The sequence below is a fragment of the Rhipicephalus sanguineus genome, chromosome 3 (genome assembly GCF_013339695.2).
Source record: "Rhipicephalus sanguineus isolate Rsan-2018 chromosome 3, BIME_Rsan_1.4, whole genome shotgun sequence".
Classification (NCBI taxonomy): Eukaryota; Metazoa; Arthropoda; class Arachnida; order Ixodida; family Ixodidae; genus Rhipicephalus; species Rhipicephalus sanguineus.
This window is the reverse complement of record NC_051178.1, coordinates 215,452,829-215,469,740: the sequence shown is the minus strand read 5'-3', so window position 1 is coordinate 215,469,740 and position 16,912 is coordinate 215,452,829. Positions and strand designations below refer to the sequence as shown.

The 16,912-nt window shown below is 44.5% G+C and overlaps 1 protein-coding gene and 1 long non-coding RNA gene across 2 annotated transcripts in view; both read right to left on the bottom strand.

Moving 5' to 3' along the window:
- The window catches only part of LOC119388279 (uncharacterized), a 406,814-nt gene extending 393,871 nt beyond the window's left edge, over nt 1-12,943 (bottom strand). Inside the window, exon 1 of the mRNA XM_037655960.2 lies at nt 11,915-12,943. Within this exon, the coding sequence (XP_037511888.1) occupies nt 11,915-12,038 (124 nt within the window). The 5' untranslated portion in view covers nt 12,039-12,943. The remainder of the gene's footprint in view (nt 1-11,914) is intronic.
- Nucleotides 730-6,251, bottom strand: LOC119388281 (uncharacterized). Its single transcript, XR_005182666.2, has 3 exons — nt 6,133-6,251; nt 4,700-4,910; nt 730-3,012 (listed from the first exon to the last, which is right to left on the bottom strand). It is a non-coding gene; the product is annotated as an uncharacterized LOC119388281 (long non-coding RNA).
- Nucleotides 12,944-16,912: the final 3,969 nt, after the last annotated feature.

The window sequence follows — 16,912 nt, the reverse complement described above, 5'->3', positions numbered from 1 at the left end:
GGGCCGTTTAAAGCTTCCAACTCATTACAAAGGGCTGAGCCATAATTCTTCATCGTCATCAGTCGTCGCGTCAACAAAGTGCACATAATGCCTTACAGACGTGTAGCTGGTGCCTCGCTTCTCCGCAGAATGACGAATAATGTCTCAGTAGGTGCTTCCCAACTTCACAAAAATTGTGATTTATGGTGTAGTGGGTATATATTCTAGTGTACTTCTATTGTAGCCCCAAGAGAGCTTACAACAGGATCTACACTCTTAATCTGGTTACACATAGGTTCCACTTAGTAAGGGCAACTTTTTTGCAAAAAAGTTCCCCTTATATAGGAGTAACATATGAACTGGATAAAATTTTATTTATGTAGAACATTGTTGCTCTTAACTTTAGAATGATGTAAGAGATACCATGTTCCCCACATTAATACCTGGAACAATGTTCCTCTTATGTGCAGAATGAGATATGTAAAACCATGTTCCACATATATATTTACGGAACGCTGTTGTGTATAAATACATTACTATATTACAGGAACAATACTCCATATAATATTATCAGGAACACTGTTTCTGCTAGCCAGGCCGCCAGCGGTGTTAAATTGCAGGAAGCAACTCTAAAAAATTCTGATATAAGTCTTGCAGGAAAATGGTGCTTAAAACTAAGTCATGCTGTTTCAAAATGAAAACACACTTATTCAGTAGTAGGAAACCACTGTAAAGATAAACAGATGCTGTACTTGATACTTTATTATATGAAAGCCATTTTACACAATTGTATCAAAACCACAGTAATGCAAGAACAAGAGCATCAAAGCAAATTACTGAACAAGCAACAGACATACTTCACAGCTAAAAACGACTAAGAAATAAGACTGAAGGCTACATGCCAGTAATACAATGTGTAGTCAATGAAAAAACTGCTGAGTGATACCATTATACCAGATCATTCATTTGACCTTCATATCTTAAAAAAAAGTTGTCCCTGTGCATTAAAAGCAGACATACAACATTCAAATAGCAAATACAGTACACACTTATGGAAGTTGTCTATAATATTTACACAGGCAGTAGAAACCACGGTCGCATTTGTAAGTGTACAGAGGGCAAGCCAGCAAAAATATTTCTTCTGTTACTACGCTTTACTGGCTCGTTTCCTTTAAAATAAAACAGTTTAAACATTCATCATAACACCGAATTAACAACCATTATGTTGCAAAGAAAAAAAAACCTACGGCCTCGATACTCAAAATTGGAGAAAGTACAAGCTGTGTTATCTGGACAGCCATTATCAGACAATGGTAGAATTTATCCAGCAGGTTGAAAGGAACAACGCTATTCAGAATAAGTGTGAGGTGTAGAACGAAAACTCCCAATGCACTTGCTGAAGACACCAACGACAGCGAAGCATCGAACAAACGTGAGCGCTCTCCTGAATTTATAGATGAATGAAAATTGAACTTCCTGAATGCTTCATTCAGTTGTTTTCTACTAAATACCCGACGGATGTGTACTTGGTGACGGAGAAACAAGAAAAGTTCTTTAGGTAGCACACCTTCTTAAAATATATGCATAGGGTCAAAGAGTGCATCCTCAGTCAATGAGAACCCTGTTACGAGGTGAAGCACTGAGGGTTCCTTGATGCCTGAAGCTGCCGATATTTTCTTCTGCTCAGCCAAGTTCTTTGCTTTCTTCAACAATTTAACTTTATCTTGAATTTCACTGTCACTTCTCAAACGGCAGTCAGAGTGTAAACAAATCTTAGGGAAATCACTCGTGAGTGCATTGCAGCGGCGGCACGCATAACGAACAGTTGGCGAAAATGATTCCTTGAAGCCAGCAGTATTATGTGCTGCTAAACTATCACAGAGAAATGCAAGGAGACAGCCATAGGTCTTGATTTCTCTTTCCCGAACTTTGAATGAGATTCCTTTGTTTGACAGTTCATTCACTGAGTGAATGAAATCTAAATTAATATCAGTTCAGCTGAGACCTGCTTGGGGGAGGAAAGTTGGCAAATATTACATAAAACAGTGTGCGCTTTCCACACATGCCTCGCTTCATGTCCAAAGGGTTGGCAATTTCTACATCCTCGCAGTATAGAAGCACGCCAAGGCCACTGTCCTGATTATTCAGCATAGCATGGCGCCTGAACCTCAAACCACCACACAGGTGCCTGAGGAAACCATCTTCAGAGATAACAAACTTTTCCTGAAGATGGCTACTTGTTTCTGGATGTTGGTACAAGGTTTTTAAGAGTGCCTTTAGTGATACATAATAACCATGGGAACCATTGGGAAGTGCTTTTTTGGAAGGTCTAACATATATGTTATTACGTTCATACTGACGTTTTCCCGCCTTGTCAGTTAACAAACCTGATGCGTCTAGCTGAAGACCCTTGGCGCGGAACAATTCTGAAATGTTTTTGACAACAGCACTGATAGCTTTTTTGCACGTATGTGCTCACCCTCCAAAAGCCTGAACAGATCGGAGAGCCTTGCCTCATCATTGAGCACACACGGCTCAAATTATGAGACCTCAGTTTCAATGCTCATGTCCTGGTGGACCATTTCACTGTCGCTACTCAGCAAATGCTGCTCTTCACTGGCCACGATCAAGATGTGAAATTCATCAAAATGCTGTTTATAACGGGTAACAGCTGCAAAAGTGACCTTACAAAGGGCACAGGTGTACTTTTTAACAGAACGATGAGCAAGTTTCATGTGAGATGGAAAACGACTAAAATAATAAGATGAGAAGTCGCAGTGTACACACTTATGATGTAGCTGGGTCGAGGTGCTTGAACGAAAACTTTCTTCGGCCCCTTGCGTCAGTACAGGGGCGGAAGCACTTCCTGGGTGCCGAACTTCATTGTCTGGTGCACTGTCAAAGAATAATTTTCGACAGATTGCGCAGGCCCTCTTTCTGGGTAAGTGGTGGTGTCTGTTGACCACTGGCCACATATTTGCCTAGCCAAAGACTGTTGTGGTGCACTGCAAGATTCAGCTTCCTCCAGATATCCTGTAGAAGCACGAAAATGCAAATCAGTGAGGTCAGGACATTCTTTTTTCAATGTAAAGTGTGTGCCCTAAATCAGCTAAAAAATTTAGGCTCCAAATGACGGTTTTTATCAAGCCATGAAAACACTCTGCTTAATATTTGCTATGGGCAATCAATGTTTCTCAGGTGCATGCCGTACACGTATGGTGCACAGTGAATACAGATGAAATACCTCCTCCATATGTTCTATAATTGCATATGTATTAACACTCACGCGAACTGTAATTTCCATGGATGTATTTCAAGGTAAATTTCCTCATTCGTCGAGATTCAGAAAACCGTTCAAGCGATTTGTTTTAATTACCAAATAATTGACAACTAAATAATGCAGCAAAGAGCAAACATCTGTTTTTCCAATCTGATGGTGGTTTAAAAAGATTGCAGTGTATTGGTGCATGCATTTCTGACGGGTGCCCTATTACGCCTGGTGCCTCATTCACCCTTTGCAGGTAATAAAAAAGCTGAAGTGCACTTTAAGAATAAATTAAGTAACAGCATTTTTAACATACCCTGACAGGACTGGAACTTGACAAAAAAATATCGTTGGAAGATTTTTTTTTCGGCAGTGCGATAGTAGTAGCCTGGACATTTATCACGACATGCTACACTCCTGACAAAGCTTTCGCACTTGCTTTTGAATGCAAACAGCAGCTAAACTTGGTGTCAAAATAATTTCACCCGTTTTAACAGCCAGTTTTGTGCAGAATTGCCCTGTGATGAATTCATCTTTAAAGGGCAGTCTCATACTCCAATCTTCATCAATGTCAACAGAAAAAATAATCTAAGTATTCAAGCTGTTCTCTGAGAGGTTTGTTTGTTCCACAAAGCTTTGACCAAGTCTATCAGTTATCAAAGCAAAAGTGTCATGAAACTAGGTACAAAGGTATACTTCGAAGTAAGTAAACAGCACATATGATAAGGGAGAGCAAAATAGGACAAGTGCGGACTCGTAATTTAGAATCATTTCAGAAAAATGGTGGATTAATGTAATTTCTTTCACTGTCCCTTGTCTGCACTGTTTACTTTCAAAAGATGCACCAACTTCCCTAACAAGCTATTTAACTACGTAGCCCACCACAGTTTGCAAAGCTATTACGGTAAGAAACCCCTTGGTAGTACAAAGTAAATTATGGAAATATTTAAGACTGGAATAACTTGAACCGTTGAAACTTTACTTACTTCACTTACCACGGCACATCAACATTTTATTTTCCCTGCATTGTACAGTACTGGATAGAGACAATATGACGAACTTGAATATCCCACTTAGAACACAGCACGTACTCGCACTGCTGTTACACCGAGAGCAAAAGCTCCATCTAGAAGAATGTAAACGCACCTTACATTTGAAAGGGCACGAAAGAATTTCTTCTGGCTTGCCAGTAACCAAACATGAAAGAAAAAAAGAGCAGCAGCCCAGTCAAAACCTGTCCCTTTTTCAGGTTCTCAGAATGCTGCTAACATAAGCTTCAGCTATCACCAATGCAATGTTGCTGAAGGGGCTGAACGTAAGAGTGTGTGCATGGAGTGAAGATACAAAACCTCCATATGTCAGCACTATTACTTCTTAACGGGCATGACAGTGTGCTGCCAACCTAAAACAGGGCAGTTCAAATTTGGGGGGTTTGTACAAATGAATAGTACTTACCGTCTTGGGCACCCTCATAGAGGCTGACGAGAGGTCCATATGAGGCAGGCGAGTGTCCACAGAGAATGCACCAGCCAATAGGTACCTTGTCATGGCCAGATCAACAAGGCACTGAAAACCACTGCATTCGCACTCCTTGCAGTGCCCTCTCAGATCGCCGGTGATGTCCTGTGGCACCGTTGAACACGCCATTATTCATGTATGTCTCCACCTGTCAAATTATTCAAGCTCTTGTAAACCACACTCGTAAACAAGACGCAGACGCCCCAGCAAGAAACATAAATATTAAACACTTTCTTAGCGAGTGCGAAATGTTACTAAACTCGGCAGAAGTTTTGGTCTTCTAAGACTTAAGCATGACAAGGCTAAAGTGGCAATTGAGCAACTCGCTGATGACAGTTTCCACAATGGCCATCACTTCCATATTAAAATGGCTGTGCATGGTGTAATTATTTGTCACTCCATAGCAGCCCCCTGTCTACAAACCACACATATTCTGGACCCTTTGGACCCTTCCTGCACAATCCCCAGGATCGGCCCATCGAGCTTTTTGTGGCCGGTTATGGAGTTCCACCTAGCTTAAACAGCTGCGTTGTTAAAAGTGACGTGTACAGGGGGAACGTCAATCCGGCTCTTTCATTTTCCTGTGCTGACCTCTGCCGTTTTGGTAGGGGTTTAGTAGGGTCCGGGACAACCGGTATTGCCGGAAGCAAGGCCTCCGAGATGATGAGTCTAAGTACACGGGCCTCAAGCATTTTCGCCTCCATCGAAAATGCAGGCGCCGCGGCCAATGGGAGAAAACTAACGGTAACAGAGTAGGCGGAACAAGTCGTTGATCCCCATAATGTTGCCATGTTCCACTTAAATGAAGGAAAAATAAAGAAAAAGTGAAGAGACTGCGATTACTGACACTCATATTATTCGCCGAAAAGTCGGATCCACATAAACATTAGGTTTGTTCCAGTAAAAATATGTGGCCGACAAGTACACGTTCTTGCACAAAGACGACCATTAAAAAGTGCGTTTCAAGGTTCACCGCCACATTGCGTGAGCAAGAAATAATCCGGTAAAACTGACAACACGAGCGCCGCAGGCGCGACTAAGTTTGTGCTACGTGCACCAATTTGCGCTCGGAAAGGCGAGCGCAAGTACGTCGGGAGCCATCTTGTGACGCCAAGCTCAGCGCTACAGCCCTGTGCTTGAGCGAGCAAACGCAGAGCATGTGTGCAGACTGCCGTCATTCCAGATCACAGCTGAATAGAAGCTGCGGCGGTAAGACAACGTTTCGTCGAAACTTCACTTGCTGCGCAAACAAACACACAGAAATACAGTTAGCAGATTTTGTGCGTGTGACAATGGCGCGAAAACGTGAGCGCCGTTTGCTGGCATCAAAACTGACGTATGCTACGATAGTAACAAGTAAAAGCACTTACCTCTCCATAAAGTCCGTGACGGATGCTAAAGCCAGGCCTCCAGTGCAAACGGAATTTCTCGAGGCGAGGAAAACAAGCCAGAGTTTACACACTTAACAGCCGAGTTGCGTTGAAGCACGCAGCCGAACAAGAGCTTCGCAGTTGGCGGGTTGGCGCGTTGGCGTCCGATTTCGTCGCTTCCAGAGTTGTGGCGCTACGTTCGATAGCGATGAATTCAACTTCAGCGGATGGATCCGGTTTTAACAGTATTAATTTCTTCCATTGCTTATGCCATACTCCGGATATACTGTAGTTATTCTAAACTCTGCCACGTCGTATATTTATAATAATTGTCGGTCAGTTTGGTTTTGTGCAGGCGGTGTGTAAATGGTCTTTTTATAGCGTGCTATTCACTGCAGAAAACAAACATCGCGCTGCATGTTCTAGTGACAAATGCTATATCCGCCTCAGCAATCCGTAATCATTGTGAACATTGTGACTTGGAATATTGAAATTCTACGCCATTTATAGCTCATCGGCATGCGATTAGATCATTCTTTACCAGGAGGTGTAAGTATAAACAAACTATGTCGCCGCGTCATCGCTTTCGTTCTCGAGAACCATGAAGACTGATTACCCCGCGCTGGTGATCAGATAAGGATTATTGCAAATCTCTCATTCATGTGATATATGGCGAACGCACAACCCTGTTTTCTCTTGCCTGCTGGCATCCCACACTTCGCTTACGCTATACAATCTTTGTTCAATAAACATGCACGAGACGGAAGGCGATTTCGCATGCGTTTGTTTTCATCCACGCTTTGTGGCATACGACGTAAAACTAGAGTGTCTCCGGCTGCTAAAAAAAGAGCCATCGAACTTGGTCCTTATGTGACTTTGGCACCACATATGGTCTCTTCATACTTCAAAATTAACAATGACCGAATTGTCATTGTCTGATTATTGCGGAATAAATTTGTCAGTTCTTTCATTGGCAGTTATTCCAATCGCATCCTCCTCGCATATCGCAGGTACGTATCATGCCACTAACATTATAATTGATATGATTGCGAAGTAATTAGAATGTTCAGAGAAGATATTGTTCTCTGATGCACTAATGTTTGCGTGATCGACAGTAACCCTCTCGGCTTCGTGCAAAAGCATGCCGCTCAATACGATGCGAAAATTGATAAATAAACAATAGCAAAAACTGGTGCTTTGAAAAAGAAGTTGTGGTGCAAATCATGCCTATTTCTAGACGAAATGTTGATGTAATGTTCTGTACTGCCTTCCTTCGGCCTGCAAGAAGGTATACAATGGACAAAATGGGCGCTTTATAAATGTGCACCTGCGATAGCACTACAATGCGTAGGAGTCTGCTCCGGAGTTGCAGTCTGCTCATTCTTGAAAATGTGGCTGCGCTGCCGAATTTCAGCGTACTTCAGTTTCGTATCGTCCTGATGACATAGAAGTGGGGATATAGACGCTTAGTTCACCGTCTATATCTCTATTAGATTGTTAATTTTTTTTTCTACACGACACTTCATCTTAGTTAACTTTTTTTCTCTCCACTATCTTCCTCATCCATTCATATTTTCTCTCGCATTTATACTTTAATTGTGTGAGTAAATTTCAGTTTTTGTCTTCACCTCTTTTGTCTCGCTCTTCTCTGTTGGGTGTGTTTGCGTTTGCGAAAGAAACCATGAGCCCAATACTCTTTCCCCCTTTCCAAGCAGACCTAATTGCCCCACTAAGTAAAATTAACTCTCGTTGACTTTTTGCGCTTGCGAAACCTCACGTCGGTGTTTCAATGAAGCCAAAAAAGTTAGCAAGACTATATTCTCGTCAAGTTCGAAGTGCTTAAGCTTCCTTTTTATTCGTTGTGACTGCCCGCTGCGATTGCCTGAATTCGAGGAGAACATATGTCGTCACTTAGCTTCTTCGCCGCATGCTTCACTGCATTGCATGCTTTTAAGTGTAACAGAAGAAAAAAAGAAGTATCTCGCTCACAAGGCTTAAGTGGAACGGGAAAAAAGTTACGGTAACAGAGTAAGTGGAACAAGTCGTTGATCCACATAACGTTGCTATGTTCCACTTAAATGAAGAAAAAATAGAGAAAAATATGAAAAGACTGCGATTACTGATACCCATATTATTCGTGAAAAAGCCGGATCCACATAAAAATGACGTTTGTTCCAGTAAAAATATGTGGAACGTTAGTTTTACATGGAACCTATGTGTAACCGGATTAAGAGTGTAGAAACGCCGCTCTTCCAGCTTTCGCTGTGACTGTGCTGCGATTTCAGCGCAGGCCTGGCGTTTTTTGCTTTTTCCATTTTTCTATTGCCTATGCGCTGAAAATTCTTATACGTTACCAACAAGACCGCATTTCTAGTCTTGCGAATAACGACGGGACAAAGAAAGAGCACAAACAGGGCGAACACCTGGCTTAAACTGAGGTCCGCCTCAGCGGTACAGTGTTTGTACGGCGCTCTTCTGTCAACAGTCGCGGGTTCGATCCCGATCGCGGCGGTCGTATTTGTAGACGAAATTAGAGGCCAGTGTACTGTGCGATGACAGTGCATGTTAAAGAACGCCAGATGCACGATGGAAATTTCCAGAGCCGTACACTAAGGCATGCCTCGTAATCATATTGTCGCGACGTCAAGACAGAGGTCGTAACGAGAGAAGAGCAGCAGCTCGGTCTTGTTCTTGTTCTTTCTTGTTTCTGCCTCCTGGGTAAAGCGTACAGGCTTCCAAAGCAACCTCGAGCACAGCTCTTATCGCTAACTACTGCTGACTAGCAGTGCTCTGGGCCGAATGAGGAGCGCATGCGCGCACGTGTCTTGCCGCCGCCGCCGCTGGCAAATCCGGCGACAAACCGCCTTCGCGGGCAGCGTCTGCCCCCAGTAACGCATAGCTCAGCCGCGCGAACGTCGCGCCCAGACTTGAACTTGCGTTCCCTATGCTCCTTTGTTTGCTTGTTTGTTTCCTCACAATTATGGCACTTGCCCACTCTGGGGGATTGGCCAAGACTCGGTACCGTAACTACTCTCTGATACCTTCAGAAATGCGTATTACCAATAATAATTAATAAAAAAATAAATTAAAGAAAAAGATTGAAAAAAAATGAAGTGACATCTAATGTATCAAAAAATTGTGCAGTTTTAAACAGACCATACAGCTGTATTCCTCTGACCCGAACAATTTGGAATTGATTTCAAATTAGGCTGTTAGATTTCAACACATTTTTAATTACTGTAAGAATATTTATTAAAGTAGAGATTAAAATGGCATACGTTTCGTGGCTTGAATAAAATTACACACCGCATCGAATGCATCCCTGCGGCAATGTGCCAAAACTGAGGCGCCGAAGCTTAGTACTATTTTGCAGATAAGCTCCTTCGCGCTGTCGTCTTCGTCTTTCTCGTAGCACGCACGTGGCAATATGTGGTTTTTCTTTTTTTTTTTTGGCGCGTGAAACAAGTGAGACACCACAAATTACAAGCTTCATCCGACGGTCGCAGGTTCGGTCCCTGCCAGCGGCAAGTTGTCTTTTCGTCCACTTTACTTTCTTCACATCTATATCACATTTATTAAAATACACTTAAAACAGTACAATTCACGCTCCCTATACCTTCCTTGACCTAATAATATGCTGGTTTTCATTAAGCATCATCTGAGCTTTACTGCACAAAAAATTATACACAGGCAGCAGCAGCTACGCAGATAAAAAGAAAAAATGAACAGTAACGCTGCGCACTTCAGCCAGTACAACATCAGAAGCAAATACCTTCTGTGCCTTGAACTGCCCCTGAGCCGCGTGATCGGCCAGGAAAGACAAGAGACGGTCTTAAAAGAATCATAGTACTTCGCACTAGTCAAAGCCAGTAATTTTCATCTCTATTTGCGCAGCGTCTGCTGGCTGTGTATAATCTTTTGTGCAGAAAACCTCGGTTGTGTGTACTTACTTGTGCGCACTTTGTTCCGTCGTTATAAGCGCCCACTTAACCACGCTTCATCACGGCATTTGCTCGGTGCAGTACCAAGCGATCCACTGAGTCTCGAATGATCTTTTTTTCCGACCAGCCAGTAGTTCATCTAGCGTTTAAGATGCGTTCCGCTGTTGTCTTGTGCCTAAATGTTCATTCATGGTTGAGTTAGCTACAGGTCTTTTTGACCGAATTAAACTGAAGGATTGTTCGAGCAGGCCGATGTTCTTCAAACACGGGCTGTTGTTAAAGATCATGCAATAACAAGTCGTACGATAGGTCTTTCAGAAATGTATCATATTAACTGCCCAACGGCATCGACAGTCACTACCGGCAACCATAGAAGAAGCCTAAAAACACACGTATTCAACTCAACTAGGGGTGAACTACAAGTGAGACTGTCGCTGCTGTCCCACAACGACTATAGCCTACGCACACGTATGTCATGTACACTTTGCGCCTGTACAAAAAGGCTTCACTGTATCCGCAGCACGTCCATCCCACTAAGACGATAGTACAGAAGAACTGAAATGTGGACAAGTTATTTCGGATTCATAGCTTTGTCTAGAAGCGCGGCGTATCTCAGACAAAATAACGGCATGCATAAAAAGAACATCTAACGCTAGACTGTTTCGTTTTCAGCCATTCCTGACGCTGGACATATCATCAGCGACGATGACCGGCAATCATCGCTTACGAAACAAGAGCTTTCTGTATTCGGCCACATACGTGAACAGCGCAAAGAAACGGAGCATGCGCTGCCGGGCGCATACGTTGTTCACATCTCTTTTTTGCGTTTCTTATGCCGCGCAGCTCGTGCGTAGCCATGGAAATGTGCCTGTGCCTCTGTCCTTGTGAAGTGGTCGCTGTCTTTGCCTTGTGGAAATGTAAGGGAACACCCTCATTATGCAGACGAAAGCTGCGCGGATCTCGATATGAAAAACATCGCCAAAAGTACACGCAAGCTATGTGCATAGCAGCGTGTAGAGTTGGCGGTCATTTGGAAGTTTTCGCCGCCAAATATAAGAACAGAATTATCTTACCACTTGGTCGGGTTGTAACTGAATAGATGAACTGTTGAACCGATGCGTGAGCTTAACGAGAGGCGTGTCGAACGATAGCACTTTGTAATAGTGCCCTCTTTATTGTTCTTCTATAGTTTTATCGGGAAGCATAATCAAGCGTGTGCTATGGAGTATGAAGCGTCCATATTGAGCACCGACCAAGTGTGAAGCCGCTCTTCCTCTGATCGCTAAAAAGCAAGGAAAATCGAGGGCAGGTGATGAACGTTCATATGCTTGACAATATGGCGCTTCTAACGTGCGGGCGCGGTTGCGCACGCGTACCACCTTTACCTCAAGTTTTTGTCCATTTGTTAAGAGCACGGGGTTTCGATGCACAAAGCGAGTAGTTGGGAGTCAGCGCTAGTGTTCATTCTCATTGCGATCGGCGTACAGCTCAATCCTATCGCTTCAGCGCACAGACAAAGGCAAAATTGCGCGAGAGCCTTCTGACAATAGACAGAACAGCGCAAGATGCTGTTCGCTAGTTTTATATGAAATGCGCAGAAGGTTGTCTCCGTGCACATATTTATGTCGTCTACGAGAAGTGCAATGTCAGACTGAACTGCGGCACCAAATGCAGGCGTATTCCCAAACGCCTTCCAGACTCCCAAGAAAGACTTCGTAAGATAGGCGCGCAACTATAGTTCAGGGATATTACGGAATAATACAGGTACTCGCCTTTGTGAATCGGTAGGTGCCACAGCGTACAAAGAATGAATCGATTAGTGTGCCGGAGGTTGCACGTACCTGATCCGGGCAGGAACACAGATGCATTGGTAGCCGTGGGTGCCGTCTCCGTCACATGCTTCCCCTTCACTTCAAGCCCGACGACGAGGCACAGCAAGAATGACTCAAGGATCACCCGCCTCATGGTGTTATCCAATCGTGCTTTTGTCACACAAAAAGAAATGCTGCAAATTGAACTGATCCACTACGTAATGTTGAACACAATACTTTCGCGACTTCTTTTAGGGCACTTGCACAAAACAGAGGGCAACGGGCTTGTAGGGTAAGCCTAGGTCTAATGCAGCACTGAGGGGGTTGTCTTCGAGCAGCAGGGATTACTTGTAGCGTGGCAGCGACAGTGTGCGCCGATCGACGATCACGTGACAGTTAGCCACTCAGAAAACAGGCCTTATTCCGCGTTTTGCGGACGGAAGACGCTTTCGCCCACCGCCGTCATCAGCGTAGATCAGGTGCTCTCCGCAAGATAACGATAATCACTCAATCATCATCATCGCGGTAATCCCAGCTGTCATTCGAGGTTGCCGCGCAAGCAAATGAGGAACATTTATGTTAATCCAAACTCACTCCGTGGTGCTCACATCTTTACGTGGAGACGAGCAGCCGCAACCCACTTTTTGATGAAGAGAAAGCACCGACCAGTCTATGAAGAGAACCCGCAAAAGAGTACGCAGGCGTTGGAGCATAAAGGCTGCGCGTGCATCGCTTCCCTTTCCACGGCGGTGCTTCAGAGTGGGAGACGGTGCCGTGACACGGGACAGGAGCACACGTAGTGTCCTACACTTTACAGCACGAAACAAATGTGTCCGAGAAGACGGCACGCTGTGTCGCGCAGCCAGGCGCTTGGCATTCCAGCCGGCCAGCAGCACCAGCGCTCGCTGTCGCCGAAGGCGAGCGAAGGAGGAGGCGCGGGATAGCGGGCTCTGCTATGCGGAGAAGCCCCTATCTCAGTCGAAGGAACGGCGACAGCGTCACCCAGCCCGTCCGAGGCCGAGCGAGTCAGTCGGCACACTGCGATCAATGTTTGCGGCCGCCGACGCGGGGTGCCGCCTTGGTCGTGGCCGCGGGGAGGCAAGAAGGACGTCGCCCGTGTCGTCATCTGTGACGTCACGCAAAGCCAGGGCAGGTGCGCCATCGGGGCCAGGAACGAAGGCGGGCAGGCATTTTTGCCGGTGCACGGCTCCTTTCTCCGCCATATCCATCTCATACGTCGTCCTCCCTGGCGGAACACGAAATCGAACGGAGGTTCCCCCCACTGAGCCTCTTTGTTTCGCGAGCGATGTTCTCAAAGGTATCGGGCGATGTCGTCCAGTGCAGCTCAGAACTGCCGGCTGCATAGCGCGACACGAGAGTACGCTCGTTCTAAAGGTGCTCTCAGGAAGACGACGATTTATTAACATAAGCTAGTCGTAATGTGTCCGAAAAAAAAAGGGTATGTGCCAAAGCAATTGAGTAAATCCCACTACTCAACACTTGTGCACCAAAAATGAAGAAGGCAACAGTTAGCGCAACAAACGGGTATGTGCTACAGAAAGTGGGTAAATGCCACTACACACCGCTGGTCCACTAAAAAATAACAAGGCGACAGTTACGCCCAACACTACGGAACGGGAAAGGCAATTGACGGCGGCTGCGAGAAGACCCCGATGCGATGGACGGCCCACGCCAACGACGACGTGCCCCGCAGATCTATGAGAGGTGCGAACGCTTGGTTTCAGCGCGAGTTTCTGTTTCTGGTGTTTGGACATCCGTGTCGTGTCTGTGAATGTCTGTGGTTTAACTGGAACCTCTCTGCGCTGAGAATCAACGTAGAAACAACCTAGTATCACCTAGAGCTAAAGCCTAGCAACGACCTAGAAGCAACGAGGTTAGTCTTCAGAATTGTCCAGTTTGGCTGTTTCAAGGCTCGTCCGGCTTAATGCAAGATTCGCCGATTTTTTTATACGTATTTGTTTAGAAATGTTACGTATAAAAACTGAATGAATGAACGTGAAATATTTATAACAACAAAGTCTGGCTGCTGCACAGGGGCTGCTCGCGGCATTCTGGGTGAAACATCGCTTACCACCATCCATTTCCCCGCACTTAGGAGAGAGGGCCTCTTCGGAACCTCAGGCAGCTTCTGTGACCATCGACAGGGCTCTGTTCTTACCACCATACAAGTGCATTTCAGCAACTGACAGATATGAGCACAGATATCGCAATCTGACCAAGGACATGCAAAGCTCCGCAAGGTAGTTGTCGCTACCTTCGAAGACGCTGTTTGCCGTTTCCACCTACAAGAGGGCTCGCTGCGGACGCGTCAGGAGGGAGGAGCAAACGGTGATCCGTGGCCCGCGCGCTTCGAAGAGCGCTTCCGAGGGTTTCACTGGAAGCAATTTGGAAAAGAAAGCACGTGTGACAGAAGGCGCGGCTACGTTTAATGTCGGCCAGGTGATGTGTTCCGCTGTAACGGAGCACACAATCGTCCGCGTTCGGACAGGCGCTCTTTGTCGAGATTGACGTCTTCAAGGAAACTTGCTGCTTAAGCGTGTTGCGAGTCTTAATGAACAAAGCACGATCATCTTTTGTGGCTTGTTTCGTGACTACAAACGCTGTGGTAGTGTGTGTAGGAGCAGAGGCGTAGGTCAACCAATCACTGGACAGTGAATCCCGTGCCGTTTCTCTCCTGAAATGACGACGCTTTGCATGAGCGCATGTCGAGTACCAATATTTATGTGCTTCTTTGAAATATAACCTGTAGGCCTTTCAGATATAATCTGATTATGGGTGCACACTAAAGCTATAAAAGGCGACGACCAAAACTTAACCTAGTTTACCTATGTCGATCAAAACTTGACGAAACGCTACGGGCTAGCCCCAACGAATACACTCGAGTGGAACATTCAGGTTGCCTTACGCGTTCGTTTTTAAATGATACGCCCGCATGGGTCGTCGCGTGGCGTTTTATGTACCAATGCCACGCTTATTGTGATAAAAGAAATGCATGCATTTCACGATATCGTCGCAGCCGTAAGTATACCAAGCTCGCTGTATCAAACAGTCTAGTCAGGCGATTGCATGAGCGAATTTGCTCGGTGCGTTCACGAGTTTTTCAATATTTTTTTTGTTAGTCTATAGATCTCAAACCGTGGAAGCAGGTTCTAAAACTGGGCGAATATAGGTTTTATACGCAAATTATTTTATTTCCTTGAATGACTGGCGTAGGGAATCTCATAAGGTATTGAAGTTATCTGAAGAATTTCTTTTCTACAAAAGTGATGTGCCCATTACAACGGAGGTCCGAACTGATTATCACGATTTGATGTGCCCGTCGACAACTGTAAGACAGCTGTGATCATTAATTGAATACGGGAAAGGCAACGGGGCCTTTTTACTTGTTATCATCCTTCGAACGCTTTTTTGTGTGTGCGTACGTTTGTGTGCACGTGTGCGTGTGTAGGCGACCTAGGTCTTGACATCCAACAACAGCAACTCTTGACATGCTTGCAACACACTGTAGTTTGCTGTTAGTTGTACGTGTCGCGCGTAAAAAACGAAAAGGGTGAATTGACATCCAGTGGCTACGATTCGCAACTTTCACGGCCTAAAGGCGGCGCGACTGTACATACAACATGGCGGTCGTTGAGATTATCGCACCGCTATAGACGGTTTAGAAACGTACACGTTTGGCGAAGATTGAAGTTCTTTGCGCTTCGGTTGCCCTCCGATCTATGTTTCTTGAAAGCAGGGGAGAGGGAGCATATTGTAATGAGTAAAGGAATGTCGAGTACGTGATTGAAACCACATTAGGAATATAAATATGCGCAGAATAGCAAATAAGGCAAACAAGCTTGTTTCGTTGCTAGCAGCGCTTAATCAAGCTTTGCAACTCCTGTTGTTAGCGCAATAATATAATCGGTGTCTCAGGTAAAATTTCTCAGTAATCTCAGAGACATTCTAGGAGACGTGCTTTCTTTTATTTTTGCTTGTATTGCATTCCGCCGAGTAGCTTGTTCAGCCCACTTAAAAGCATGAGCTAGTGGAGTGGGCGAAGCTCTGGGTATTGTATGGGTGAGTAACCGTACGTTACCCCAGCGTTGCCGCATATAATGTAAATTGAGTGACATAAAGATTCGATGACAAAGCTAGGCACTGAGGTCCATAATGTCTACGTTTAAGTCGCCGACTAGCATAAAGGGTTTGTGCTTGTAGGTGTTTTATATTGCTCCATCACAACTATGATTGATGTTCGTCTATTGTAAACACGTTTTACTCACATATACACATATATGTTTTCACTGTAGCAAGCGTTTCTATATGGGTCATTCCACGCCAACTGTCCCAGCCTTGGCGCTCGACCACCTGCGATTTGAATTAAAAAAATCTAGGACTATCTATCCAAAGCCAGAAGCCTTCCACCAAAGTATTTTTGGCAAAAAAAAATTTTTCAGTGCCGCAAACCCTATGTGAAGTTTTTCGGAAAGCTCGAAAATATGGCTCGGAAAATACGTTTTCAAAAAATCTCTTCTTCATATATTAGGCTAGGACAAATTTTTCCCTACATAACCATCGTAGGCTTCTCACTTAAAATAAGTTTAACGAACGTTTAGGCTTTCGTGGATTTTTCATGCGGCCCTAAATATTGACAATATGATCCATATTGGGGATTTTTTCATAGAAAGGCGACATTCAGTGAAATGTATTATTTTGATTTTACTGATTGCCAGGAAGTTTTACTGTAGCCCAAAAATAGTTTGATACGTATATGGCGTGAAATGTTGTGTAGGGCTGGCGACAAACTTGCAAGGAAGTTCATTTTTGCAGATGTTTAGTCGTAAATTTAACATTGAGGTGCTCCTAGTAAAATTATGCCAAATAGCGCATTTACTAGCAACATTAGTTGTCTACTGACTGAGGAAGTTTTATGAAATTACTTTTTGTTTTAAGGAAGAAAAAAAATTTTGAAGTTGTGTTCTGCCGATGTCTATTTTTGCTCGTGTTTTCTCTTCGCAGAAACGC